Source organism: Poecile atricapillus, chromosome 1, assembly GCF_030490865.1.
Source record: "Poecile atricapillus isolate bPoeAtr1 chromosome 1, bPoeAtr1.hap1, whole genome shotgun sequence".
NCBI classification, from domain to species: Eukaryota; Metazoa; Chordata; class Aves; order Passeriformes; family Paridae; genus Poecile; species Poecile atricapillus.
This window is the reverse complement of record NC_081249.1, coordinates 95,487,264-95,514,878: the sequence shown is the minus strand read 5'-3', so window position 1 is coordinate 95,514,878 and position 27,615 is coordinate 95,487,264. Positions and strand designations below refer to the sequence as shown.

The following is a 27,615-nucleotide window of genomic DNA, read 5'->3' as shown; positions in this document are numbered from 1 at the left end:
TGTTTTAAAAACACTGGAATCAGAGTCAGGACAGAGATTTTTAAAATAGCAATGAACCAAAAATAAATCAAAAAAACTTATATTAACTCTGGAACAATTTTGTTAATTTGAGTTTCCACTTCCCTTCATTTCTAGTGAAGATAATATCTGGTTTTACCTGAGAAAATCACAGGGATATATCTCTGTTGTTGAGGCAAGATATAATCCCTATCACAACTTCTCGTGGGTTTTGATGCAGGCTGTGTTAGATTCCAGCTGTACCTGTAGAGTGCTTTGCTCCTCAGGCAAATCTTCTCTGGTAATTCCTATGTTTCATTTCAATCCTCAACCAATTTCAGGGCCATAATATACATTATTGCTGCCTTTGCAAGGGCACTGGCTGTGGCTGCATCACAGCACAGAAAGCAAGAGGTCATTTATTTGTGTAGAGCACAGTGGTTACCTGTTCTAATAGCTAATTTAGCAAGGGGACTGGGGAGGAAAAGAAAAATGTAGGCATAATATGAACAATTAAACCTCAAAAAATGCTTCATTCTGCTTCTGTGAGAGCAGGCTTGGAAAAGCAGGAGAGTGCTGGGTTGGGTCATTTAGCACCAGTTGCCATGAAGTGTCCTCCTGTTAAAGTGCAAGGAGGGCTCAGAAAGGTCCAGATGCTCTGAACTTCAAAGCTTTCCTTTGGCCCTCTTGGCCTGACTGAAGCTGCCTTCCCAAGGGAACAAAGGAACAGCTTCTCTGGCTTTCAGCTAGGCTCTCTTTCCTGCTGATACGTTTCTTTCAGGCTTTCCCCAGGGAGGAGTGCTGGATTTGCTGTTCCTGAGCTTTTTAGTGCTCCATGTGATGAGTCTTCTCCACATTTCTCACAAGAGCAGAGTTTTCCAGCCAAATGCATCATAGTAGTGTGGTGCTTTTTCCTGCAGCTCAGCCTGTTTTCCCATTGCTCTTCATCAAGTCACTTATTAAGTTTCAAAGGGTGTCTATGTAGATAAATGTGCATTTCCATTAGGTAGAAGGTCCTAAGAAAGAAAAAGAAAAGAGAATTGCTACACTCAAAACAAGAGGAGTCTGTGCCTCACTTCCTCTGTTTTGGACAATTTTAGGTGGCTGAGGACAAATCCTAGCCCTGGATTATGTGAACAGGGACTCTGGTACAAATGGACCAATTCAGCCTGTTCACTCAGGCACAAAAGAGGGTTAATGATAGCAGCATGTGTTGGATTATTCTGAAATGCACCATGTATTTTTCTTGTGTGTATTTGACCCTGCCTGGTATATGGAGACAAAGCAAGAATGGGGTAGGACAAATTTGAAACATGTTTTCCTAAGTTTTGCATTACAAGTGTAGAAAGAACTCCAGGGCATGATTGTTTACAATTAATCCTGTCCAGTTCCATGTTATTTTTTATCATCTGGATGCTCACCTAGACCCAGTTATTTTAGAATAATACTGGCAAAGTTTAGAAAAACTATCATTCACAATAGTAGAGATTAAAAATATAAAATTTAGTGGTAGATTTTGTTTATATTTTCCTCCTGATTTTTTTTTTAAGTATCAAAACCTGCTTTTCATCATTTTATAGAATTATGACTACACCCTGAATGTTTCCATTTTCTCTTCTTTTATTCCTTCTCTTGGTTGAAACAACAGTCTCTACCAATTCCATAATTACTTTATATACATATAACTGTAAGGATTTGATTCCTTCTACAGGTCGGGAAGTTCAGTTTTAATTGTTTTTTCCTAGCCCAGCGTTATAGTTTCTGTGTCTCCTCTTACCTCCTTTGCCTTCCTTTGGTGACTTTTTTTCCTTACTTTTTTTTTCTCTTTTAATGTGTTTTGCAGCCTACAGAGTGTTTTTTAAGTCAGCCTGAAGAAAAGCAAGAGAGCACTGTAAAGGCAAAGAGGAGGAAGAAGGTATGAGTGTCCTTGAGTGTGTTTGGGGTCCAGGCAGTGGGTTTATATGCTACTACAGGGTGCAGAATGAGGACAGCTCCATGATGATGAGAGGTAACATGGTCATAATATTGCAGCCTCTTGTAGAGAGTAAGAGAAATTCCTGATTTTTAAACATTACTTGAGATACCTATTCCCAATCTGACCTGTGGCATTATGTCTGTATTCCACTCAAGGGTTGTGTGTGTCTGCACCCCACTTGCAAGTGTTGCCCACCAGGAAAGGGTGACTGTATGGAAGAAAGGTGGAACTTCAGTTGCTGCAGAATCTGACCCATTCCCGCAGTGTGGTCAGGCTCCAGCTGCTGTTACATCTTTTGAGCCAAGGACTGTTCTTGTTCACTCTTCTCCTCATAGCATAAGTATATAAATAAATACTCTGTATTGTCCCTCTGGCCGTGCTCCATCCTCACCCACAACAACAAACACACCCTGCAGTCTAAATGGAGATTATATGGCACCAGGCAAGTTAATTGTCTTTCTGTAGGGGGACAGACTGTAAATAGTTGGCTCCCTCACAAGGCTGAGGGGTGGCCTTTTTATGCTATGTTAGCCCTCTTAATCATCCAGGGAATGGGAAGCGGGAAGAGTGGGATTTTGCTTTCAATGCTTTCAGCTCTGCTCTGGCAGAGTAAGTGCAGTCCTTACTCCCCTGGAGCCAGAGTGAAGGCATGCCATGGCAGAGGCTGGCACACACACCTGGCAAGAAACCCCATTCTCAGGCAAACTGCACCTTTGCTTTCAGTGGGCCACTAATCTGACATACACAGCCCATCAAAAAATCCCATTAGGAAACATTTGATCTGTGGCTTCCAAACAAACTCCTGTTTCCAAAAGTAAGGAAAAAGGAGGAAAGCCATTTGTTTTTAAGCATCTGGAATGAATTGGAAGAAGAAGAATAAAACTTCCTGCATGAGGAGCGTTTCCCCACAGCTCTCCTTGAAGGAAGAGAGTTTGCTCAGGTGTCCTTACTCTTGCTCCTAAAGAATTTCTCATTGTATCAGGGTTCTCTCCTCCAGAGGGCAATAATTTTTCTGAAGGAGCCAAGTGGCACAATGAATGATGTAATGGCCCTGTGGAACAGCATCTTACACTGATTTACCAAGTAAAATGAGCCTGATAGTTCTGTCTTGCTGTCTGCTAAATCAGAGGTTCCCAAACATGGGTCATTTCGGAGGCAGCTTATGAGGCAGGGCTGGGGAAAAGCATTTGGGGTTGTTGGGAAGATCAATGGAGAGGTTTGGTTATGAACCTCACACAGAGGCTGTCTGTGCTGCTCACAGCCTCTGGTCCTGCCTTGGGAAGGCACTTGTTCCGTGGCAGGAAAATACAGCAGTGGTAAGCAAAGGGGAATTCTGGGAAGGAATGCTACAGATTCAAGCACTGCAGAAACCTGGAACAGCCAGATGTGCTCTGCAAAGTCTTCCAGGGACTCTAGAGAGCTTTGGACCAGGCCAAAGCTGGACTGAAAGGAAGGCAGGAACACATCTCCCGCTGTCAAAGGTTCAGCTGTGGTCTTGCAAACCCACAGGTGGCTTTTAGCAGGGATGAAACAGGCAGTGCCGAAGTGGCAATGGCTGGGAGAGGCAGCACTTGCCTTGCCTTTGCTGTTTTGGTAGCCCCTAGATGGGTCTTCCCTGTTCAGCATTCTGCCCCCCATGCTGCTCTTATTGAGGTATTTGGGCTGTATTGGGCAAGAGGGAGAGACAGTGTGGTGGGGGTGTGGAAGAGAGGAGGGAGTGTTTGCTGGGATGGAGTGAGGGAAAGAATGGATGGAAGAAGGTATGTCCTCGACATTAAAATTCCTGCCATACCTCTCTTCAAAATTTCCATTGATCTTTGCGGTCCTGAACCTTAGCCTACCAAATTTAGCCTACCCACCATCCCTCCAAAGCTGCCAAAAATTCTTCCAGACCCACCTCATCTCTCTGAAATCCCACTTAGCCTCAAGAATACAGTCTCTTTTGCTCCATCCTAACCACACCCTTCTGCTCCTTTTCACTTCTAGACTTAAGCTACCATGTGTCCCCTTGATGATAAGTTCAGTTTAGCTTACACAGCTGAGAAACCTTAAGCTGTCCTTTCAAAAACTAAACACATCTCAGTGAGAACTAGAGAGGCATTGCATTCTTGTCATTCTCTCCAGACTGCCTCTATCCTTGCAAATTTGCTGGTTTTTTAAATATTTAAAATTTGCTTTTCTTAAATGCTGGCAGATCAGTTAATGGGAACCTTGGGCTATTCTACCCACATGTTCCATTTAATTATGGCAAAAAATACAGCATTCCTTTCAATTCAGTGAGAATTCAAACCTGTTACTTGGTAACATTCCTGACGTGTAAAACACAATCATTATGAACTCATGTTCAGTCTATAAAAATTAGTATTTTTAAAAAAAAAATTTAAAAAAATAAATGGAAGTGTAGGAGAAAAAAGCAGCTGTGAATTCTTGCTGCTTGACCTGTGGCTTTGTTGTTTTAACTTATTTTCATCATCCTGGCTTGGTATTCTGTGAATATAGTTAGCCATCTTCCCTCCCAAATATAGATAGATAGTTACCCTGTTTAAATCAAAATACAACCACATCATATATTATCACTTGATTCCTGTTGTTATGCCTAAAGAATAATAAACTAAAACAAATTATGAAAAAAGCCTCAATTTCAAAATTGATACTAAAGGGTAGCAATAGCAAAACTCAAGAAGCATCTTTCGGTTATTTTTTTGTTACAGCAGCATTTCAGGTGAGTGCACAAGATTTTTCATGTTCAGGCTCACAGACCATCTTGTCCAAGTATCTCAGCTTGCATCTGAATTCTGCATTCCCTCTAAAGACAAAGGGAATCTTGTCCCATTGTAAGTTATTTTCCAATTAAGCCATAATTAAACTGAAATAAATGTATAAAGATATGGAGGAACATTTATTTGCAGTGTTGTTAACTAGCCAAAGAGCTATATAGAAATACCATATTAACCCATTTTACTTGGATTTTTTAGAAGAAGATTTCTGATGTTCTGCAAAAATCTGCTCCAAAACCTGGTGTCCCTGCAGATCTACAAAATCTGCTTACTCAACATTTTGGTGAAAACCGTTCCGTGATTGAAATAGAGGAATTACAGCTGTCAGGTAGCTTGTCCCGTATTTAATATAAAAATAATGTTTTTTCATGATACTATTGACTTCTTTTTCTGCAGAAGAAAGAAGCTATTTGGGGCATGTCTTGAGTTGTACATTTTAATGAAAATATTTTTTAATATTTCTTTTTCACTGTATATTAATTTCCTGTTTAAGTTGAAACATTTGTTTCTTTGGAATAAAAGTGAGGTTTCTTGGAGTAATTGAAATGAAACATTGTTTAAATGTCTCTTTTTATTGTAAAGCATTAATTTCTGGAGCTCACTTTTCTGATAGAAATTTTGTGATTCTTAATAGTAGCTCTCAGGATGCTATGAAAGATGCATTTTGTTCCTGGGATTATTTGAGTCAATCCAGATGCATAATAAGGGGCTGACAGAAATAGACAAAGGAATAATGAGGCATCATTCTCATATGGGTATGAAATTTTGAGTGCAGTGGTTTTTCAGAGAATGGCATGAATTGAGGTGATAATTTTTGTCGTTGTGTGAGGTGACCAAGTTTTAGCCATGAGGATCCTCTTTGTTCCCTGTATCCTGCCTCCAGTTAACAGCCAGATAGAAAAGGCAGGAAGCAGGACAGAGCAGATTTAGCTTCTGTCAGTTGGAGGTTGCATTGGAGATGATGGCAACATTGAACTTCTCTGTCTCTCCTGTGCAGACAGAGACACTGCCCATTATTTGTTGGTAGGGCTCATGAATAGCAGCAGCCTGATGACCAACCTGCACTCACCTTTGGGACTCCTTGAACTGTCAGTGACCTGTGTCCAGTGTAGAAGCTTTCTAGCCCAGCAGTGCTTTTTTTTTTTTTCATGCATAATTCAGTCTCTCTAGGTAAATGTGCCCTTCCTTAACCCCCATGATTCTAGGTGGACCCTTTATTTCTGTGGGGCAGTCTCAGCTTTGTTACTGGATCAAGAAAACCTGGAGAAGTCCCATATAGATTTCTTTGAAAAGCTTGTGTTAAGTAATTTTTGGTATATAAGGTTTTTAGGAAATAGTAAATAGCTTTGGTTTCTTTCTTATTCAAAGAGCCCTTTGGGCTACTGAAGTGACCCATTTCCATATGTGTTGGATGCAGATATTTTTTCCTTAATTTTTTTGCTGGCAGTTGAAGGCTTAGAGTGCCAAGGAGTTTATGAACTTGTACAGCTGTCGAGTCATTCACGTCAAAGCACTGAGTAAATAACAAGCAGCTACTTTGGAGTTGTGTGTTCCTGTTCACTGACAAAGTGCAGAAGGTCAGGGCTGGTCAGAAAGTCATCATGGTCTCTTGCTGCAGTCTGTAGCTGTGTGTTTCTCCCCCCATTTCTGAAAATTCTATTAAAATTGTTGTAAATACTGCAGTGTTGCAGGACTGTTGGTGAGGAGTCAGTGACTGAAGCTGTGTCCTTCAGATGGACCTCTTGAACTGTCAGTCATTAATGAGACCATGTATTCAGAAGATCAGCCCCTGCCCTGCCCCACCAGCATCAAGTGCATCTTTTAAACGTGATTTTTAAAGTAAATCAGCTGCTGATCCTTCAGTTGTACTTACTCATTTCCTTCAAAGCTCAGGTTCCACTAAATGTCAGTCTCAGGATTTAACAGGAGTCAGTGCAAAATAGAAGCTTTTAGCAAGACAGGACCTCAGCCAGGCATTGGCTACAAACCAGGTTTGTCACACTGTCTGTTCCAATGAAGATTTTGGATTGATGCTCTCAGCATTAGCAAAGTGCACCATCCATGTGAACACGAATAATGTCTTTGAAGAAACCTCCTTAGTTTAGAAAATATGTCAGCAAACATCCATAGACACCCTGAGAGGCTGTGCTTCATGCAAAATGATGACAAATATGTAAGTGTTTAAAGACAGAGTTGTTAATGCTCTGCAGAAGCACATTGTTATGTCAGGCAAAGAGCCCTTAACAACAGTGGCAAGTTTTCAGAGCATGGAATTTAAATCACCTTTGTAAGAACTTTGATTTTCTATATAGACATGAGAAAGGACCCTCCAAAGAAGCTGTTATGGATCCTCATTGCCATTATATGAAGTCAAATGGCATATCTGCCACAGAGAGCTTTTAAAAGTCTTCCTGGTTAACATAGTGAGCAGGGAAAAGGAGGTCAGCAGGAAATGGAGGAAGAGGAAGGTGCTGAAGTGCAGGGAGGGGTTGCTGTTAGGGTTTATATAGTTAGGTAGATTACCACAATATGAAAGGCCAGAAAGTGAACAAACTTACTGACAAGTAAAATAGTGGTAGATTCTTCCATTTACATGGTATGAATTATTTGGGGGATGTACAGACATATTTTATCATAGGTACGTTGAAGGAACAGCCAAGGAGTGTAAGGCTTTTGGCTGAGGCTTCGATTCATTGTGGCAAAGAGATATGAAAACTTTCTTTAAAGCATGTGATCACACCTGGACCTCAGCCCTGTATTCGAGATTTCAGGCTGGGAGGAAAAAAAGAAATTGCAATTCAGATATGTTACCTTCATTGATTTAATCCATATAAAGTTTCTCTGCATTAATTTTTGTTTCAGAAATGGTAACTTACTGATGGATTTATGAAGTTGAGATTTCATCAATATAACTAATAGTTATGCTGCAAACATATATTCTCCCTTTGCTAATAAAATACATCAACAGAAATATTTTTTCCTTTATATTTTCAGATTCCTGTTTTTTGACAGCCAATGATCTTACCCACAGTTTTTCTTCATACCTGAAGGAAAGTGAGTTTAAATGTTGATCTGGGTGAGATAAAAGTTGTATGAAAAATATTGATAAGACAATATTATTGCATTCTTACATGTAGCTCCAAATATTGCTTATTATGAAATATTAATCACTTTAAAGCTTTTAATTTTTTTTTTTTTTTTATGGCAGGGCTTGTTTTTCTGGCTCTTTTTTACTCTGTCACTTTTTTTTTTTTATCAAAAAGGTTCTGGGCTTTCTTTTAATTGCTAGGGATTATTTATCAGCAATTTATTGACACTTCATGAGTAGGTGTATGTATTATCTTACAATAAAAGTCTTGCAGCTGTCTGCTGACACAAACCAAGAGAATTTTTATTCTCTTGTATATTTATATAGAACTTCTGGTCTGATAAATGTTTCTTTGCAGTTGCTTTTCTCTGATACAAATTGCTATATGTGGCAAATGAAGACAATAGGCTCATCACCTTAAAAACTGTTGATTATTAATGCTTATCTATTTTTTTCAGTTATGTGATATTTCTGTATTTTATTTATTTTGGGCATTCCATTTTCCAGTTTCTCAGCCATGACTAAATGCAAAAGTGTTGCCAAAATCCCAGACCTCAAAGGAGTCAGCATGTGTGTTCTTGCTGCTGGCTACCATTCATCATGTACTCTAGTAATTTAAAATTGTGGCATGTAGTACTTTGTGTGGCTACAAGAGCTTTTCCATTGCAGTCTGTCCTAAGTGGGCAAAGCTCCGGAGAAGCCACAAGGAGAAGAAGTCGGTGGTGATGCTGGTTCTCTGCAGTTCTGCCCTTCGCTGCTTGGAACTCATCAAGTATGTCAATAGCAAATGCTGTGTTGAGGTTGGCAGTCGGTCAGGAGTTTTGTCTTGGAACCACAGGCAAAAAGGCAAAACTGGGACACTGTCCTCTGCTAGCCAGCAAATTCACTGACTCAAACTGATGCAATATCCCTGCCTTCTTTAAACTCTGGGAGAGTGGTGTTCGGTTTTGGACTAAGTAATGCTCAGTACTTCACTTGCGGGAATTGTTACTTTTGTTAAAAACCAAAAGTAAAGTGTAACCAATTTAGGGGAAACATGGAACACATTATACTTGGGCACAGAGTAAGCCCATAAAGCATCATGATCCACCACTAGGAAGTCATGGCTTTGCACCAAAGGCAGTGAGAACATGGTGTTTGAGGGCCTCAGATGCCAAGGTGTGTCTGGCCTCCAGGTCTGTGTCACTGTTCTCAGCTGGCTCAGGCTGCCAAAACTGCTGGGCAGAGATGACAGTTCTGTGTGCCCTGTCCCCATTTTTTCCCCTTCTCTATCCTCCCTCTTCTCATGCCAGAAGTTTTGATGAATTGGTGGAAACCTCATTCAAATTTCATGGTTGTCTTCTACGTCTTGCCCCTACTTCCTGTGGTTATCTGTCAGCACAAAAGGAGATGGAGATTTGATTCCATGACACAGATATAAGCACAGATAAGGCAGATAAGTGCCAGTTGTGCATGTAGAGACTAGCACCTGAGACTTAGGTGGTTTAGATGTAGATAAACCTTTGGCTTTGCAAATTAAAAATCTGTTGTACTGCAAGAAGCATGCAGAGCAAGATGTCTTAAATGACATTCAACAAATACTGAATATGTTGTCTCCTGTTTGATAAAAACAGAACATAGAGTTGTTACTGTGTGCCAAAATGGAGCATTAGAAAAACAAGTCAAGGTTTCTAACAGATTAATTTGGTTAACTGGAATTTGAACAATTTCTGCAGTAAAGACAGAGGAAACCTAGGTTTTCCCAGCAGCCATGCTGCAGGAAGAAAGTAAAATGTAGATAGGTCCATACACGGATCTGTCCTTTTGTGCATACACACTCATATTCATTAATGCCTCTGTCTGAGTGAATGAATTATTTATTAATTAGGATTTGGTGATTAGCCAGTTTTGCTAGCTGTGAAACCACAGGCCATAATATTAAATATTATCTGAAAAGCTATCTAAACAATATTGCCCCCTACTGATATCTTCCATTGCATCTGCTCAGTTGTTGATCTCTGTTGATGAGTAGCAAACAAGAATTTACATAGTGTTCAGAGTACAACCAGGGTTCACTGGGGGACTCTGTGTGTCTCAAACATATTGAGAAATGCCAGTTAATTCTTCTTTCTTCATGTGTGGTCTTAAGCCCGCCCCTGCTTCTTGCATTTCATTGTTCATTTTTTTTTTATTGCTAGGTCAATGACAGCCTTTAAAGGAGATTGCAGAGTCCTCAAGTTGTTTGCAAAGCACATAAAGGTAGGGAATTTTAATAGAGCAAGTAAACAGCTAAATAGTGTGACACCATTTTCTTTTAAAATCCTTTGGCAGCAGTGCCTTTCATACAGTGTTCATATGAAACTCCCTCCTTTAGGTAGTGCTTCCTTTGGTAACCCATTGCTGCAGTGTAAGGAATTTCACTAACACCATCTCCAGTAGCTCTGTGCAGAATGGAGATGATTGTACACGTGCTGAGTTTTACTGTTCCATGCTCCTGTCAAGTGTTCATTCACACACACAGGTCTGTGGAGGCAAACTGTACCAGCACCCACATTTAGATTCTGAAAATTGAATCCCCAGTATCCATACCCATTAAAAAGCACAAATTATGGGGATGTTTGGAATAATGAGTGGACACTTGACCTTTGATTTAAATGCTTTCAAACACACAAATGTCGTTTGCTTTATTTCACCTTTTTCCAGTATGTTCATCTTGAAGGACTTCAGCGTTAATTCAAGTTTTTCAGTATTCCAGAGAATTTGTTTAAAAGCTGAAGGAATCTTGCTGTCCTCACCTCCAAAAATAGTTGGTGCAACAGCAGATTTTTGAAGTTAAAAAAGATTGAACTTCTAGAGAAGTGTGATGCCCAGCTGGCTTGTTATATTTTTTGAACTTTCTTCCAGATATAATAATCTGACAGTTTGAAAGACAAATATAATTTGTTATTTGATGGTGTTCTAGAAATAAATACGAAAAGATCTCGGATTTATTTGCAACTCTTGAAGAAGAAATTTTAAAACAATTATGGGTTTACTGTGATTTTTCTTTCTCTCCTCAAATTAGATACAGGAACAAATTAATATGCTGGAGAAAGGCGTGTTCCACATTGGGGTTGGAACTCCAGGGAGAGTGAAGGCACTAGTGGAGCAAGGTAGGAGAGCAAGGAGGATTTCCTTCCTAGGTATTTTATATTTGGTCCCATGAGAAGTGAAACTTCAGCTGGTTTTTTTAGGCTGACATGAACATGTAGATTTGGCTGACATAGTTCAAGTGAAGAAACAGAGCCACACTAAACTCAGTGGTTCCGTTTCTTCACTTGTGCTATGTCAGTCCAAAGAAAGTCAAGGTTCTAGTACTTTGTTTTATGATGACTTTAAGCTGGCATAAGCCAGTATTAGCAGAGAAAGGCAGAGTAATGTCTCAGCTGCCAGTCAGTGCTTATTCCCCCTTCCTGCTCCCTGTGCAAGCCCAAGAGTCTGTTTGGCAGCTCAGTGAAATGACCCCAATTAAACCAAAACCAGTGCACACACAGAATCAGGTAATGAGCAGGCAGAGGTGGGGGATTTCCTCTTTTGGCAAGAATAGTGATTTATGCTGACTTGAAAGTAATTGCAAAACCATAGTGTGAGATTTAAAGCTCCAGGAAACCAAACAAGTGCAAGTGGATCAAAAGGAAATAGTGGCAGAAGTCACTGTATCATATGTCATTCTGAACTCAGTGTAAACTTTTGTGAGGGGTAGATGGAAGATCTACTTGCTGATTTGATGTTATTTCTCATTTGCCTTTAATAAAATTAATTATTCTATATAAATCTCCTTTTCTCTTCCCATATTTGAAGTATTTTTAGTTACTCAGTAAACAATATGTTCACAAAGAAAAAGAAACAACAAAATGACAAGATGATAAGGTGATTCTTTCCATGTTTCTTGGTCAGGGACTGGCAGTGGTTTGGGACTCTACTGCTCCTTCCAAAAGAGTGCAGGAGCAACATCATTTTGTTGCTTCCACCAGCACTGAATGTTAGTCCTCAGCACATCAGCACATTGCCATGAGAGTGGTGAAGCACTGGAGCAGGTTGCCCAGAGAAGCTGTGGCTGGCCCATCCTTGGAAGTGCTAAATTTTATCCCAAGCTCTAGTTCTTTTTTGACAGTTTATTGTTGCAATGCCAGGTCACTTAGAGAAGGGAGAAGAATCAAAAATGATGGGAAAAAATGGTGAGAGTCATGTAGAAGACCAGGGAAGAAATAGGAGAATGGCTGAAAAGCAAGTTCAGAAAGGACCTTTTTTTACACAACCATTTATTTGAAGGATAAAGGAATTCTTCAGCAGCACCACTGACCTGACTCATATTCACATAGCACCCTGTCCTGTAAATTGCTGAACATTGTCTGTTCCTGATAACATCAATTTTCAGGTTAGGGTCCTTGTAACTTACCAGTGACATCAGCTGTGGAAATTTAACTCCTGTGGTTTCATCAAGAGGAAGTTTGAGGAATTACTTTCTGGCAGGATGTTAAGCTCTTGACAAGTCTGGCAACAGTAGTTGCTCTGCTTTTGTGTTTATCTTCCAAAAGGGCATGGGATTATGTGGCTAAGGGAGTTTGCAGTGTCATTGCATTAGATTTCCAACCAGCAAATGTAGTACTTAAGTGTTTAAAGATTAGTTTCCTTGGAAACAGACAGCAAAAGATGTAAAAGCCAAAAATCATTTCCATAAACACATGTCATATTATCTTGGTAGTGAAATTTATGTTGCTTTTTTAGATGCCCTGTGCTTGAATTCCACTAAATACATGATTCTAGATTGGAACTGGAGAGATCAGAAGCTAAGGAGAATGATGGACATCCCTGAGGTATTGTATAAGCACCTGTATATGTTATATTCTGTGTATTCATTACTTTTGTTGGTAGTTCTCAGGTCTTGGTCAGTAAAGTTTTCTTTCTGTAAAGCTGTCTTCAGTGGTAAAGGAACACAAAGAAGTTCACATTCACTGAGAACTCTGTACTCTTGGCTCTCAAAATTATGTCCTGAAAAAGAATTTTTCTTTTATTGCTGCAAGTCACAGCTGTGACTTCTATGGTTGTGCTGTGAGTTTCCCCTGTTTATGCTCGATGGATGTTCCACCTGTGCCCATGAAGTTCCTTCAGCAGGAGGACTTTGTACAGAGTCCTAGACCTCAGCAAATTGGAGAGATGGGCATCACCAACTGTGTGAAATTTAAAAAAGGTTGGATCCTGGTGCTGGATGCACCTGGGATGGGGCAGCCCTGGATGTATGGACAGACTGGGGAATGAGATGCTGGAAAGCAGTGCCATGGAAAGGGACCTGGGGGTCCTGGTCTGTGGGAAGTTGAATCTGAGCCAGCAGTGCCCTGGAGCCAGGAGAGCCAACCCTGTCCTGGGGGCATCAGGCACAGCATCACAGCCAGGCAGGGGAGGGGATTGTCCTGCTCTGCTCTGAGCTGGGGCAGCCTCACCTCAAGTGCTGGGGGCAGCTTTGGGTGCCACAATGTAAGAAGGATACAAATCTGTCAGAGAGCTTCCAGGGGAGGGTGATCAAGGTGGTGAAGGGCCTTGAAGGGAAGCCATGTGAGGAGGAGCTGAGGTCACTTGGTCTGTTCAGCCTGGAGGAGAGTGAGGACAGACCTCATTGCAGTCTGGAACTTCCTTGTGAGGGTGAGAGGAGGCACAGGTACTGATCAGTGACAGGACCCGAGGGAACGGCCTGAAGCTGTGTCGGGGAGGTTTAGGTTGGATATCGGGAAAAGGTTCTTCCCCCAGAGGGCGGTTGGGCCCTGGAACAGGCTCCCCAGGGAAGTGGTCACAGCACCAAGCCTGAGAGACTTTAAGGAGTGTTTGGACAACACACTCAGGCACATGGTGTGATTCTTGGGGTGTCCTGTGCAGGGCCAGCATTTGGACTTGATCCTTGTGAGTCCCTTCCAACTCAGCATATTCTGTGAGTCAGTGAAAAGTTTCCTCGAAAACTAAACAAAATTAAATAAATCTATGTTTCTCCACCTGAGAGCAAGATGGCATCATATGAGTAAGTCTACAGACAGTTCTCTTGTTTTTTGGTTTTTTTTTCATCCTTGTCCTTTTTTCCTTTTTGTTTTTTTTTGGTAAGGTACAGAAAACTTAGAGCCATCCATCATTTGTTCACTCCTTCCAAGATAATTCCCAATAATTCTTTCCAGCTCTGTAATCCAGCTTTTCTATTTCCTGCTATAACAAGCTATATTTACAGTATGTTGTGGGGCATCACCTATGTGTAGCCAGATGAAGAGGCAGTTTCATTCATTAGCGCTTGTTAGAAAGCTCCCAATTTCCTGCAGTGTCTTCAGGTTTTGTACATTTAGAGCAGGCCCATACAAGGAAGGAGTCTCCAGGAAAAAGGACTTCTTTTGCATCTAGACATTAATCTGTTTCACAAATGAAACAAATTATCAGTCATTAATCCATCTATGTACTTGTCTAAGTATTTGAATGTGCTGTATTTTACAGCCCCACATACGCAAAACAACAAAAAAAAAAATACATTGAGGAAGTGAAATAGCAAAGAAAACCTGCCTTTGCTCTTTTGGAGGCCAGGAGGCTCCCTCTTGTGGTTAATACATAAGGCTTTTTTTGTATGGTGCTGGCACTTACCGGTAACTTTTTTAAAGAACAGAAAACATGAAGTGACAGACAATTCAGTACAAAATCACAGGCAGTGCAGAAGGTACTGATAGCAGTGGGATGGATTTTTTAAGTCATCTGAAGTCCATATCCATAAAGTAGACCATAGGTGATCCACCTCCAAAAAATGAAAATTATGTTGCCAGTATTTCATTTTGGGCCATTGCAAACCTCAGCAATAGCTTTCAGCTCACCATAGGCAGCATCATAGCAGTTCTGTGTGTCTGTCTAGAAATGTAGGCAAAAGTTGTGACTCCAAATCTCTTTTATTAAGGTGAAATTCTAAGGCTATCTTAGCATAAAAAGTTAAAGCTTCGTTCAAGTTAAATCCAGGTAGGTAAGAACATTACACCATCATAAGTTGTGTTAGGGTAAGCAATAGTTATTTATGTGTGGATACAGAATAGTGAATATGTGATTACATTAAAATCTTCAAACTGCTCTGGGCTCAGGTAACACATCATAAAGGAAGGTTTTTGACATCTGGAGCTTTATAAGTGTAGTATCTTGCAGATAGGTGTTTATCACACTGCAGACATCAGGCAGATTCCTTAAAGTTATTTATGAGGAATGTCAACAGCAAAAATGTCAACTAATGTTTTGGTGATAAGGCATCTTAACACCACATATAAACCAATGGCATGTTCTAGCAACTTGTGGGCTTCAAATTTGGAATGCAGTCTTAGTCAGCTTTTCTAATTATATAGGAAAATGTCAAATACATGCTGTGAATAGTCATTGGTTTTCTCAGAGTAAGTACAGTACCAAAGACAATTCAGAAAACTGTCTGTTTGATGTACTCATTTCTTTCACCTGTGTTAGTTATGGAGCCAAAATTGTACACTTAAAATTAGAAACTCAGCAAACTGGCCTCAGTGCAAACCTCAATTATCAATAATTTCTTTGCATACTTAAGGTGCAACATTGCTAAATTTAATTGCATTTACACCAGAAAGCAAGAATAGCTGGAAGCACATGTCCTTTGTACTTGCTGTTTTTGTAGCCACCTGATGTTCAGTGGAGAATTATGTACACAGTGGTATATTCTGATAAATATATGAATTTAATAACACGTGGATCTTCCCACGTGGCAGTTCTGTATCCCATCATACCCACACAATGGATGCTGCCCTGGTCCAGTGCTCTGTCAGCTGCCTCAGCATCTCATAAGTTACTGCTGCTGGATTTTTTCATTCTCTGTTTCTGTGTCCCACTTCATTCATCCCAAGTAACGGAGAGAGAAGGAGATAAAAAGAAACCTCCCAAAGAAACCACTGGAGGAGTGAGTGGTTTATCAGACTTTGTCTTGGCACACTGTCTAACTAAAAATGGATTGTATACTTTTTGATCTGACCAAAGGACAAACTTCCTGCTTTGAAAGCTTTTTGTACAGATGTTGATGGCAATACAGAGCTGTCTCAATTCCTCAAATTACTTGTTCCTAAGATTCAAGTGAAGTTTTTTCGACAAAACCCAATATTGTATTGTCTGCAAACAATAGATACACAAAGCCTTCAGTAAATTTGAAAATTGGGAAAGTTTAAGTTTCAGATTTTATGAAAATGAACAGGTTTGTGAGAAATGGACTTGTGATAGAAAGACAATTGTTTTCACCTTCATGTAGCACATCCAGTCTGAAATTGAGGCTAGCCAGGCTTTTGTACATCATTTATTTCTCTGCAAAGTGGAGGCACTGAAGGATATAATCCTGTGAGAAAACCTGCAAACAAGTTATTTCTAAGTGGTAAGAGGGAGCTATAAGGAAACTCTGGACTAACCATGATGATAAAGAATCTCTTGTTCCCTCTGAAATATGTAGTCAATATTTACTCTGCAATACATTTATTTTATCTCTAGATAAGCCATAAGCTACAGCCATATCAGCATCATAAACCAAAGTACTTTGTAGGCAGCACAGGCAGAGCTGACCTTCTTGCTCACTTTCATTCAGGTATCTCAGACACTGACAGGGCTGTGCCAGGTGCACTGCCCTTGATCTGCTTTATGCCATTTGTTACTCTGCAAAGTCCTGCAGGGATTCTCTAGCCCAGGATTTTTGCTGTGGTGTACTTTATCAACTCTGCTCTTCAGGGCTGCAGGGCAAATGATGAGTATTTTAAAAAATAGAAATGTTCTTGAGGACCTTGTATAGGAATCTCTAATTTCTAGTCCTATAGTAAGGTGCCTGAATAAATTAATAATGGTATCATTATCAGTAACTTTTTATGCTTTCTTTGGTTTTTATTTTCTTCAGATAAAGAAAGAAACAATTGACCTGCTGGAGAAGAGTATTATAAAGCTGTGCAGAGATGGATCTGTGAAGCTGGGACTCTTTTAATGAGTTTACCAAGAAGGAAGTAATTTGCAGCTGCATTTTATTATTATCCTGCCTGCAACTGAATTTTGACTTTTCAGAGGTCTTAATACAGAAGGCACATTGCAACTTTTTCTGAGTTTTCTTTTAATAAAAACTCAAATTTTTCTTGTAGTTCTAGAATTATTTTTATTGCAGGAAAAATGTCATACTGGAATCGGAGTTACACTGCTTTCACCTGCTAGATTTACTACTATATGTCCCTAGTAAGACTTTGAAGATGGGCAATCATGGGTGTGAAAGTCTTTGTACACCTACAGCTCAGTTTTCTGTTCCCTCCCTGTGCTGTCCCAGATGAGACACGTATTTCTCTCATGAGAGTGGTAATCTAGGTCTTGCCCTTGGGGGTCTTTAAAAAAGTTGTATGAGTTTCAATAACATGTTAAAAAGGTATTTTTCACCTGTCTGTTCTAGAGCTGGAAAAACACTGCTTTTTGCTTTTACATGATAAATTATCTGTATATTATGCTGAGATTTTATTTTGGTTAAACGGTTGAAGTGTGCAAAAAAGTATTCTTATATTTGTCAATTTAAATTAAAATGAGGTGATGTCTGGGTGATTCTTTTGTCATTGTGGATAGCAGGGAATGGATGGATTCTTTTTCAGAGAATGAGATGAATAGAGATGAGGAAATCATCAGTGTCTTGGAATGCCATTGATCCAAATTGGATATTTTAAAAATTAGTTGTCCCTCTAAGATAAAGAACACACAAGCTTTTTACAACCTTTAATTGCATCTCAGTCAATAGCAATGAATGTAATAGGTTAAGAAAATTGGTTTGGTCTTCCAAAGCAATGTTCTCTGTCCAGTGCTGTCTCAGCACCTGCAGTCCTCCCCAGTGGAATCCAGTGCAACCAGAACTCCTTTCACTATGCCATGCCTGTTAGCTGGGCAGCTATGGAAGTGAAGGGAGAAGAAATACTGCGTCTGAAATTACACAGAAATTCAGATTTCGCTGACAGTATCCCTGCAAATGAGTAAGACATAACGAATCCTAATGAGCTGTGGGGCAGGAAAAATATATTTAAGGTTTTCCAGGATGAATGAACTGGACACCCTGATCAAAGTACACAATCATTTGATTGGTACAAGCTGATCATGGGGATCCAGGCACAAATACAGAAAACAAGGAAGAGAGAGATCTAGTTAATAAGTAATTCCTCACCATAACGCAAGTTTGAGCAAACAATACAGTCTCCCAACAATAAAGACAGTATCTCAGCTGAAATACTCTCCGGCACAAGGATATTATTCCTTTTCTCACCAAGAAGAAAATGAAAAACAAGACAAGTTTTCTTCCCAAAGAAGGAGAAGCCCAGCCTTCCAGGTGTCCAGATAACAGTGCATTCAAACAGCAGAGGCTGCCAGCTTGGAAGCCCCAGCTCACCATTGCATCTGTGCTCTCCAGCTTCTTTCTGACAGGGGCATTCTGCATCACTGTGGGAGTCTGCCTTGTCCTGTCTGCAAACAGCGTCAGAGAAATACAGGTTGGTTTGGGAGTGGTCTGCTTTGCTATTCTGTAAAGAAGAAACCAGGCCAGGTTTGGAGGGAAAAGGCTTTGAATTTTTGCTTCTGAATAAAGATGATAGCAATGGCTTCATGCCTTGGACATGTGTCCAGCAGCTGGTATTCCTTTGAAAATCTTCAGAGGCAGTTGGTCATCAATAAAATCAGAGCACTGGGTGATTAACTGGGTGGTAATATCTAAAATACAGGTGATAATTACTGCCACTGGCTGCTAATACCAAAAAGTTGTCATTATTTTCTGGGGTTTTGAAGGGAAATAAGCAAATCCCTCAGAGAGTGTTTAACACTATGAGAACATACATGTTTGTTGGGGCAAAACCTTGAAATACCAGGAGCCCTAATGTTTAAATCCCTCCTGCAAAAAAGGTTATTCAGACCTGTGGTGTTGTGAATAGACTCCTGTTTGGAGCCAACACTCAGCAGGACACCCAGGCTGTTCAGTGGGGCTGGGTCGTGATGCATGTGGGGATTTGTCAGGCATTACTTGGTCAGCCAGCCCAAGGTGCAGGAGTGTTTTTCACTCAGCACTCCTTTGCTTAGGAGCCGGTGTGAAAGCTCTGCAACAATCATCTAAAGGCTCTAAGCCAGCCTTAAACTAGGCATAAATTTTGTGGTTCATTGTGGCCAAGTCCTCACTCTGCCTCTTCATTTTCAATAATGTTTTTGGCAGTCCAGAGTCACTTAAAAGAGAATGGCTCTGAGAAGCCTTGGACTTAAAACACTAACCTTTTCCTATGAGCATGTCCTTTATTACAATATGTTTGCTTGTTCACTTCTCTGACAGATAGATTATTCAGATAAATGCTCAGATTGTTCAAAGTTCCGTGAAAATTCCTCTAACTGGAATAAGGATTGCCAATGTTCTGTTAATTTCACGCTAAAGGAAGCTATATTGGTAAGTGGGTGCAAAAAACCAACTCAAGTTGCTGTGTACCACCTGTTACTTATATCCCTAAATGCTAAAAGACACAAACTCTGTTCTGTAGAGCTCCTGACTAAATTTCCTTTGTACTTTTTCAGAACATGTAATGCTCAAAATTTTACACTTTTGCCTTTGTTGTTCAGTTTGGTATTTATAACCAAGCCCAGGCTCCTTGGGAGATGTGCAAGGAGAAGAAGGGGGTAGAGGAAATGGTGTTCGATTGTGGAGGTATCTCTCTGAGTCAGTGGCAAAGCCCTGCCCTTGGCCTGGGGTTGGCTGTTGCTGCCCTGCTAAGATCTCAAGTGAGAAGGAAACCTGAAGCTCTGACCACTTTACATAAGTAGGCCCCTGTAGTCATTTTTACAAGGGTTGTGCTGCTAATCCCCAAGGTCCTTGAAATAATTCAAGTCTAGCAATGTGATTCTGAAGTTTCTTTTGGAAAAAGTATCCTTAGTTTCCTGCATTAAACTACCAGGTCGTGTTGTTGAGACTGTTAAAATGCTTCATGTTCTGCCAAAGAGATCTTATACTTAGTACTGAATAAATGATCCCTTAAAATTACAGTGCAATTTAAAGTCACTTTAGGATTCTTCAATATTGAGGAGGCTGTTAAAATACTTTGTAATTTTTCAGATTACAGTGATGTTTGAGTTGAGAAGTTAATTTAACTGAGTAATGGGTTTTTTATAGTTCCATAATTACCTTTCATGTGTGATTTACCTGCCTAGAATTCTCCTTTTAATGTGAAGGTTTTTGTGCACCTTCTTTTATGGGATATGAGTGTCTGTCTCTACAATATCACTGTCATTGCAAGGTCATGGCCAGCCATGCCATCTTGAGTAAAACAGGCATTTTTATTTTAGGCTTTGTTTGATGATTTAAATTATGTTTAATTTTGTGCCAAAACAAAACCTTACAGTTAGGGTAAAATTAGATTCTAGCCCATGACCGCTGTATTGCTTAGGGTGTAGTTACAGACATTTTATTGTCTGTACTCTCTTCCCCTCTTTTTTAGCAAGTAATAGGATTTCTCATTGCCTTCATGAGCTCTTCTTATGGAAGGGATTTATCCTTGGATTCTAGGGTGACATTTTTATGTACTATGGTCTGCAAAACTTCTATCAAAACCACCGTCGATACGTGATGTCAAGAAGTGACGCGCAGCTGTTGGGCCGAAATGTAAACGTAAGTTGTTTTTTTTTTTGTGAGATCAGTGGCACTTCCAGCAGGTGTGCCTTTGACCATATGGAGAGCTAACTAGGCAGAGCCATGAGTGTGTTTAGGTGGCTCTAGGGAATAATAAAGTACAGATTTTCAGTGTTTGGTCCCGGCTTTTATGCTTGTTAGGGCCATTATGTCTAATAAGTTAGTAAGAGAGGAAGGTTCAGAGGGGGTAAATAAAAGATGTTCGTCCAGTGTTGCAGTTCTCAAACCTGTACCTTGTAGTGCTGATTAAAAATACATTGCCTTTTTCAAATATAGAGAAAGCTTTTCCTTCTTGTGTTGTCAGTCTTCTTAGCCAGAGGTATTTTAAACTGTGCTTTTATTATAGGGCAGGGAATTAAGTTATTCTAAGTCTTTAGTTTTGCCATCTGGCTTTGGAAGTGGGCAAGGAGCAGGAAAATGTTTCCTGAAATAAGTGATCATGTAGCATTCTAAGTATGCAATTCAGAGGGCTAAAGAGGGAGTAGGCAGCGTCACCTGCAGCTGACCTGCATAAGGAAACTGGAGAATGCAATTGTGGCATTCAGGTTCTTTTACTTACAGATCTAAAGCAAATTTTTTTTTGGCTTGAAATAGCATTTCTTAATATACACATAGTCCACTTGTCCTTTCAGTGTTTATGATATGTGCCATGGAAATCTGTTGTTTCTATAACATGCTTCTTACAACTCTCAAGGTGTCCTGTCAGCTTGTTTGTTTGCATCCAAATGCAGTTGCTTTTGGCTTTTGTGCCGATGAGATACACAGTTCATTGGAGCTACTTTAAAATGTTTCTGTGTTGAAACCTGAAGATTTATATTTTCTTATAAAATGGGATAGGAAAGATGTGATAAAGCTGAGGTGAACTTCTGTTTTTCATTCTCTGTCTTCACACATCAAGATTTGCCCTTGTTGAACTGCAGTAATGTGGCCAGCTACACCTGTTGTTTTCTAGATCTAATGCAGAGCAGGTCAGAATTAAAAAGAAGGAAAAATAAGATGTTCTAGGGTAAGCCAAAGCTTCACTGGAACATTTTTAGTTGTAGCCATTTTACAATAGCAGATCCCCAACCTGTTTTTGGAGTCTGGAGCTTGCAAGTCAGCAGCACAATTTGGTGAAGACCTTAAGTTTCTGTGCCTAGATATGAAAGGTGTTCCTGAACTACAGACTCGTTCATTTGGATGTCTCTCTAATGTGACCAAAAGGTACTGGAGACTTAATTGTTCAGTGGCTTTTCAGAAGAGGGCATGGGAGGACACCAGCAAATTAAAGCCAAACCCTGGGTCTGTTCCTGACTGTTGTGTGACCTTGGATGCAGATCCAGCGGAGCTACTGCGCGCCCTTCAGCACCTACCGCAACGGGACCCCAATGGCGCCGTGCGGGGCCATCGCCAACAGCATCTTCAATGGTATGTGGGCACCTCCCTCTGCCCCTTACCAATTCCCTCTTGAGACTATTCCCTTACCCCAGGCCAGGGGAGAGCTGCTATTCCAAGGTTTTCAACAGGAAAAAGGCTTTGTTTGGTGGTGCTGCTCTGGTGAATGTGGGGCTCTGCTTCCTACGGTTCCTACTTGGCCCTTGTTTGGAAGCTGAGGGAGATTTCTCATTTTCTAAGGCCCTCTTCCATGTGAGTGTACAACAGGAGTGAGGAATTTAGGCCCTCTTGAAATAAGGAACAGGGATACAACAGATTTAATGTACTTCCTTGCTAAAAATCACATTCTTGTACAGTGATGGGAGAGCCCAGATTCTGCCTTCCCACAATTATGTGTTTAGAAGGAGGGATTTTCCACGTTCTCCACATTAGTTTGGATCTATGTGGTTTCATTTTTGTTCTTAGAATCCTGGAAGCATACAAAGTCTTAATTTGATCCTGGATTTGATCTTTGTGGTAATCTAGTGGGCATAATCTCCTTATGAGTACACTTGGAAGATTTCAGAATGTATCTTTGGAAGGAAAAATAACAAAAGACCTGTACAGACTTTTCTCCCTATCCCATCTTTTTTGTTCTCCAATCTCTACCACTCCCTGCTCTTCCCCTTTTTTAACCTGTTTTATGCAGCAGGTTTTGAGAAGGCAGCAGCTCTTTCCAAGCAGCTGCGCCACCCACACCAGGGGACTTGAGAAAGCCAGTTGCATTCAGTAACTTCTAGATTCTTTTGATTTTCATCTGCCTGCTTACTCACCTTCTGCCCTGGAAATGTGATTTACTGGGTTGGGCTCAGACCTAGGCCAGCAGAGCCCAGCTGTGTGCAGCCCATGCTGTTCTGGAGCATGTGAGGGAGAGTCAAGACAAGCAACTGAGCAGGCAGAGCTCAGAACATTGCAACTTCTGTTAATGAAATGGAAACAAATAGCTGGGGGTGTGGTGGGCCACAGAATGATCATTTCCCCAGAAGAGTGTGTTTGAGCTTTAAGGAGCTGCATGAACACAAGTTTTGTAAGAGGAAGCAAAAGAAGCATGTTTTCATCAATGCTCATGCAGCTGAGTTGTGCTTTTCATGTCTCCTAAAAGGCAGCCTTTCCCCATCTGTGTTGTCTGATTGTCCCTGCCCATCATCCCATTGGCTGCCTAGGGGTTTACAGAGCTGTTAATGAGACCTATCTTGTTTTTGCCTAATGATAAACTAATCTATGTAGGAAAATAATAATGGATAAAAACAAGTGCTGTTCACCCTCTGAAACTGAATGACATGGTTAGGTACAATTTTAACTAAAGAGTTTTCGATTGAAGAAAGTGTTTGTGTCCAGGTTGGTAATCGAGTTCTAGTTGGGATAAAACTAAAGCAAATTTTTCCCCAAGGACTGGATTCTATTGATTGCACTTTTACCTCTACCCTAGCCCCTGAAAACACATCGTGTTTTGGGACAGCTGTCAAAGAAATTCTAGGGAAAACTAACTAGGACAGTAACTTCTGTAACTAGCTAGAGCTCAAAAACTGCTCTTTTTTGCAAAGAAGTGAGTCCCACAGGAGTTGATGGACATGAGGAACGTGCAGAAGGATTGGTAGGAAATGTTCAGTCTTTAAAACTTCAGAAGTTCCTAAGACTCTGGTACCTTAATTCTTGTGAAATGTGCAGTGCTCCGTACACACAATGAAACCTTTCCCAGGAGGAAAAGGATGTTGAGGTTTTCTATCCACTTGAAGAATGCTTCAATGTGACTTTTTTGTTAGTCATGCTGGCAATTAGAACAACCCTTGGACTCACAAATGTTGCTTATTGTATTCCCTGCAGATACTATTGATCTATTTTACAATCATAACTCATCTGTGATTCAAGTGCCACTGTTGAAGACTGGGAACAGTTGGTGGACAGATAAAAATGTGAAATTTCGCAATCCTGATTCATACAATCTCTCTTCTGCATTTGCAGGTAAGAATGGTTCTGCTGGTGGTCTTTATTTTTCAATGGCTTCCCTATCTCCCCCTTCATGTGTCTCCCATTCTGAGAAAAATCACCTTTGGGAGAAATATCTCCCAAAAAAAGTTGAAGAAGCAGCTTTAGAGGGTGACTGAGAGCAGAAGGCTCTTTAGCCAAAATATCACCTTTTTACTTTTTTAATCAGTGACCACAGAAATTGAGAGAAAATGATTTTGGAAGACTGAAGTTAGCCCACTTCAACACCCTTCTTTATAGTTTCTTGTAATGCTTAACCTGTCCAGAGAGAGAAGGGATGCAGTTGCTTTTTTTTTTTTCCTGTTGAAAACATCTGTGAAGGAGAATTGCATGTCCCATCTTTCCTTCATGCCTTTGCAGATTCTTGGGCAGTTGTGAGACATGAGAGGCTGCTGCCTTTGTCATTAGTTCTTTCGGACCTGTCTCCTAGTTATGTTTCCTCGTTATGGTTGATCTCTGTTGAAGTGGGGCTAAAAGCTGCCTGTTTTGGATCAGGGCAGTGCTGTGCTGGGTGCAGTTACCTAAGAGTTAATTACCTAAGGAGTTTTCATGGAAAAAATACTAAATGTCATAGGCTGTGCCATTAGACTGCAAAAAGATGCCTTTCTGGTTGATATATTAATGTGTAAAAATGAAGACAAGCTCCTCATTATAGAGAGCATGTTGCTTGCTGAAGAGACAAGAATCCAGAATAAACAGTATTTTCTTTTGTGCAAGTCATTTTGTTTTTCCTGTGCTTGAAGGTTCTAATGTGTAGCAGCCCCAGGGTAGTGTTAAACTGTTAATTCATTTTTGAGGTGAGTGGACATGCTTGGAGATGCTGTTATCTGGCATCTATATAATTTTGGAGAGTGTCTTATGTCTGTTCCACAGCTCATGTTCTGTGTGAGGCCCAGAATCTCCCTGTTTTTACTGACAGTGTCTTTCCTGCTTTGTCTCTTTGTGAGCAGGCACGGCCAGACCTCCTTACTGGCAGAAACCAGTGTATCTGTTAGATGAGGAGGATGAGAGGAACAATGGTTATGTCAACGATGACTTCATTATCTGGATGCGAGTGTCGGCCTTCGCGACCTTCAGGAATCTCTACCGGCGCGTCAGACGGGTGCGGCGCTTTGCGGAGGGCCTGCCAGCAGGGAATTACACCTTCCGTATTTCCTACAGTATCCTTTCAGCTCCCCTAGGGCTGTCACAGAGCTGCAGTGAGGTGGAAGTGAATGGGGTTTGTGTGCTCAACTGGCAAACAAACAGTGCGGAGCAGCCCTGTGTCAGCACAGCCCTCTGAGGGATTTTGGGCCACGTCCTGACTGACAGGAGCTTTTGTGCTGGTGCAACTGCCCCTCACACCCAACAGCAGCAACTCTGCTGACTAAAGCACTCCTTTTGTCAGCAGGAGTTATGTCACCATGACCATAAATTTCTCTTCTTTCTCAGCTGATAGAGATGTGGTTTTAAATGTTCTGTCATGGTTCTGTTCTGAAAGCTTCCATGGGAGAGATGAAAGGTGAACTCATACAACATCCTGGCTACAATATATTAGGTAGAGGTGAGCACTTACCCTCACAGAGACTATGTGGAGTATCATGATAAGCTTCCCAAAAGGCCCATTTTCAACTGAGCATTCATAGCAAATTAATGCAGTAGCAGTCCTATAAATTGTGAGTCTGAAATTTACAGTGTTTTAAAAAAGGAAGCATTTCCATATGCACACAAAGACTGTGTCTAAAATAACTGAGTTTCTTACCACCAGCTGTCTACCACCTCCCAAAAAATAGCTGGGCTTTTGGATCCAGAATAGCAGAAACATCACCAATCAGTTAAAGGAGTTTTGCCAGCAAATGCAGACCTCAAAACTCTTTATGCCTTGGAAAGCTTTTTGAGCATTTAATCACTACTTTCTCTTCTCCTGGAAGTAATGTACACTTTGTTGGTGAAATCTTAACATCCTTCTCTCAGATTTCCCTGTTGCCAGATTCAAGGGGAGGAAGCATGTGATTCTTTCAACCGTGGTGTGGAGCGGTGGGAGTAACCCTTTCCTGGGAATTGCCTACCTGGTTTCTGGCTCAGTAGCAACCCTGACAGGTTTTGTCATAACTGGCATCCACTTGAAGCTCAGGAAAAAGAAAACATACTTTCAGAAGCAATAAGGTTCACCTGACTTTCTGAACAAAGACAGAAGTGTGCAGTGAACAAAGAAGGTGCAGCACAGACCGTTCACTCTTTCCCCTGAGCTCTGGACCATTCTCAGTGTCAGGTTTGGTGAATGTAAGCAAACTGAGGGGCAGGGCTACTCCATCATCTGAAACCAAACTTACCTGAGGTGCCATTCTCATTAATGGATGTGTGAGCCTAAATTTATTTCCTCAGAAGCAAGATGAGCTTCAAACAACAGCCAGCACAGCAGATTAGAATTGCAATGGCAGAGAAATTATGTGGTACCAATGCCTGGCCAGAAATCAGGGTCCATAGCAATTTCTTACTCAGCCCATAGTCCAGACAACATTTCTCTTAACTGAAATGGAGCTTTGGATGGGCAAAAAGTGAGGTCTTGATCCAAAAAAAAGCTTGAGTAGGAAGAACGTGATGCTTAAATCTGCCTGTGGGCCACGTACATGTGCTGAATGGCTTGGCTTGGGCTTTATGAACCTTTTTCAGCTATGTTGAAAAAGCAACCAATTTACATCAGTGTATTCACTCCAATTTGACACCTGATTTGTGGTTGAATACAGGGCATTTATTAGAAGTTCAGAGTTTGTTTAGACCAAATTTATTGGATTTATCAAACACCTGAGAGCTGGAGGGCATCCAGTCACTAATTTGCATTTTTTAAATTACAGTTTAATAGCAATCCTAAATTAAAAACTCCATTAATGCAAAATATTTTAGCAGAACCATCTACTAATTTAACTGTTAGGCCAAAACTGCATTCCTACCTACCTCTCTCTTCCATGTAAAAGTTCACAAATTCTTACATGACACAGAATGCTAATTTATCATCAATAAAAAACAAAGCACCAGATAATCTGTCAATTTAAAGCATACACTGCAGCTCATGAATAGGTTCATCAATGTTCATGTTTCATGTTCAAAATTTGACACATTTAGGACTTATTTCTAGTCTCACAAAATGAAGGAGCAGCACTGAAGAATTTAGGTCAAGCATACTGTGTTAGGTGTGAATTTTTTAAAATAGTTTTTCTGTTGTAAAAGTGCAAGTGGAATAAAACACTTTCAATTTCTTTCATAAGTATTTTGTGTGCCTTGCCTCTCTCCTAAAAAACCTTCTCACTAGAACAAGAAAGAAATCACAGACTGGAGCAGAAGAAGGGGATGTGGCACAGGGAGGCTGCATGCCACTGCCAAGGCACCTGGGCCTGCCTGTGAGAGTGTCTGGGGCTGGGCACCTGGTGACCTGTGACAGATGGGCCCTGCTGAAGGGGTCTGCAGCACAGAAGGTGCAGTTTCCTTGAAGTTCTGCTTTGTAGCTGAGCCATGAGCAGCAGAAGGGGAGCTGCTCTAGTTCCCAGCCCAGCCTGGGAGGACAGTCCTTCTCCATGGATGCTTTGTGCTGACCCAGGAAAGGTGCCTGTCCCCTCTGCTCTTCCTGCTCAGGGCCAGTCACCTCCATCCTGATGCTGGAGAAACTGGGTTTCTGGATTTCAGCCCCTGCACCTGGATCTGCCAGGAGCTG

The 27,615-nt window shown here is 40.8% G+C and overlaps 2 protein-coding genes across 7 annotated transcripts in view; both read left to right on the top strand.

Annotated features, from left to right (window-relative positions):
* Positions 1–17,426, top strand: part of CMSS1 (cms1 ribosomal small subunit homolog) — a 221,469-nt gene extending 204,043 nt beyond the window's left edge. For 4 of the 5 annotated variants that reach the window (XM_058838256.1, XM_058838282.1, XM_058838274.1 and 1 more), the window contains exons 3-10: positions 1,841–1,912; positions 4,948–5,077; positions 7,744–7,803; positions 8,507–8,609; positions 10,015–10,075; positions 10,881–10,968; positions 12,584–12,672; positions 16,752–16,985. In XM_058838256.1, coding sequence (XP_058694239.1) covers positions 1,841–1,912; positions 4,948–5,077; positions 7,744–7,803; positions 8,507–8,609; positions 10,015–10,075; positions 10,881–10,968; positions 12,584–12,672; positions 16,752–16,835 — 687 coding nt within the window. In that variant the 3' untranslated portion in view covers positions 16,836–16,985. Of the gene's footprint in view, positions 1–1,840; positions 1,913–4,947; positions 5,078–7,743; positions 7,804–8,506; positions 8,610–10,014; positions 10,076–10,880; positions 10,969–12,583; positions 12,673–16,751 lie in introns of all 5 variants that reach the window. The other variant, XM_058838264.1, reaches the window with a different exon arrangement.
* A 143-nt stretch (positions 17,427–17,569) lies between these two features.
* LOC131578923 (cell cycle control protein 50C-like) lies at positions 17,570–27,183 on the top strand. 2 transcript variants are annotated; one of them, XM_058838233.1, is made up of 7 exons: positions 17,570–18,360; positions 19,185–19,295; positions 20,406–20,507; positions 21,845–21,935; positions 23,766–23,903; positions 24,878–25,087; positions 25,881–27,183. In XM_058838233.1, exons 1-7 carry the CDS (start codon positions 18,148–18,150, stop codon positions 26,069–26,071), a joined length of 1,056 nt encoding a protein of 351 aa, XP_058694216.1. In that variant the 5' UTR covers positions 17,570–18,147; the 3' UTR covers positions 26,072–27,183. The 2 variants fall into 2 exon arrangements, with proteins under 2 accessions (XP_058694216.1, XP_058694227.1); XM_058838244.1 differs by lacking the exon at positions 19,185–19,295.
* Positions 27,184–27,615: the final 432 nt, after the last annotated feature.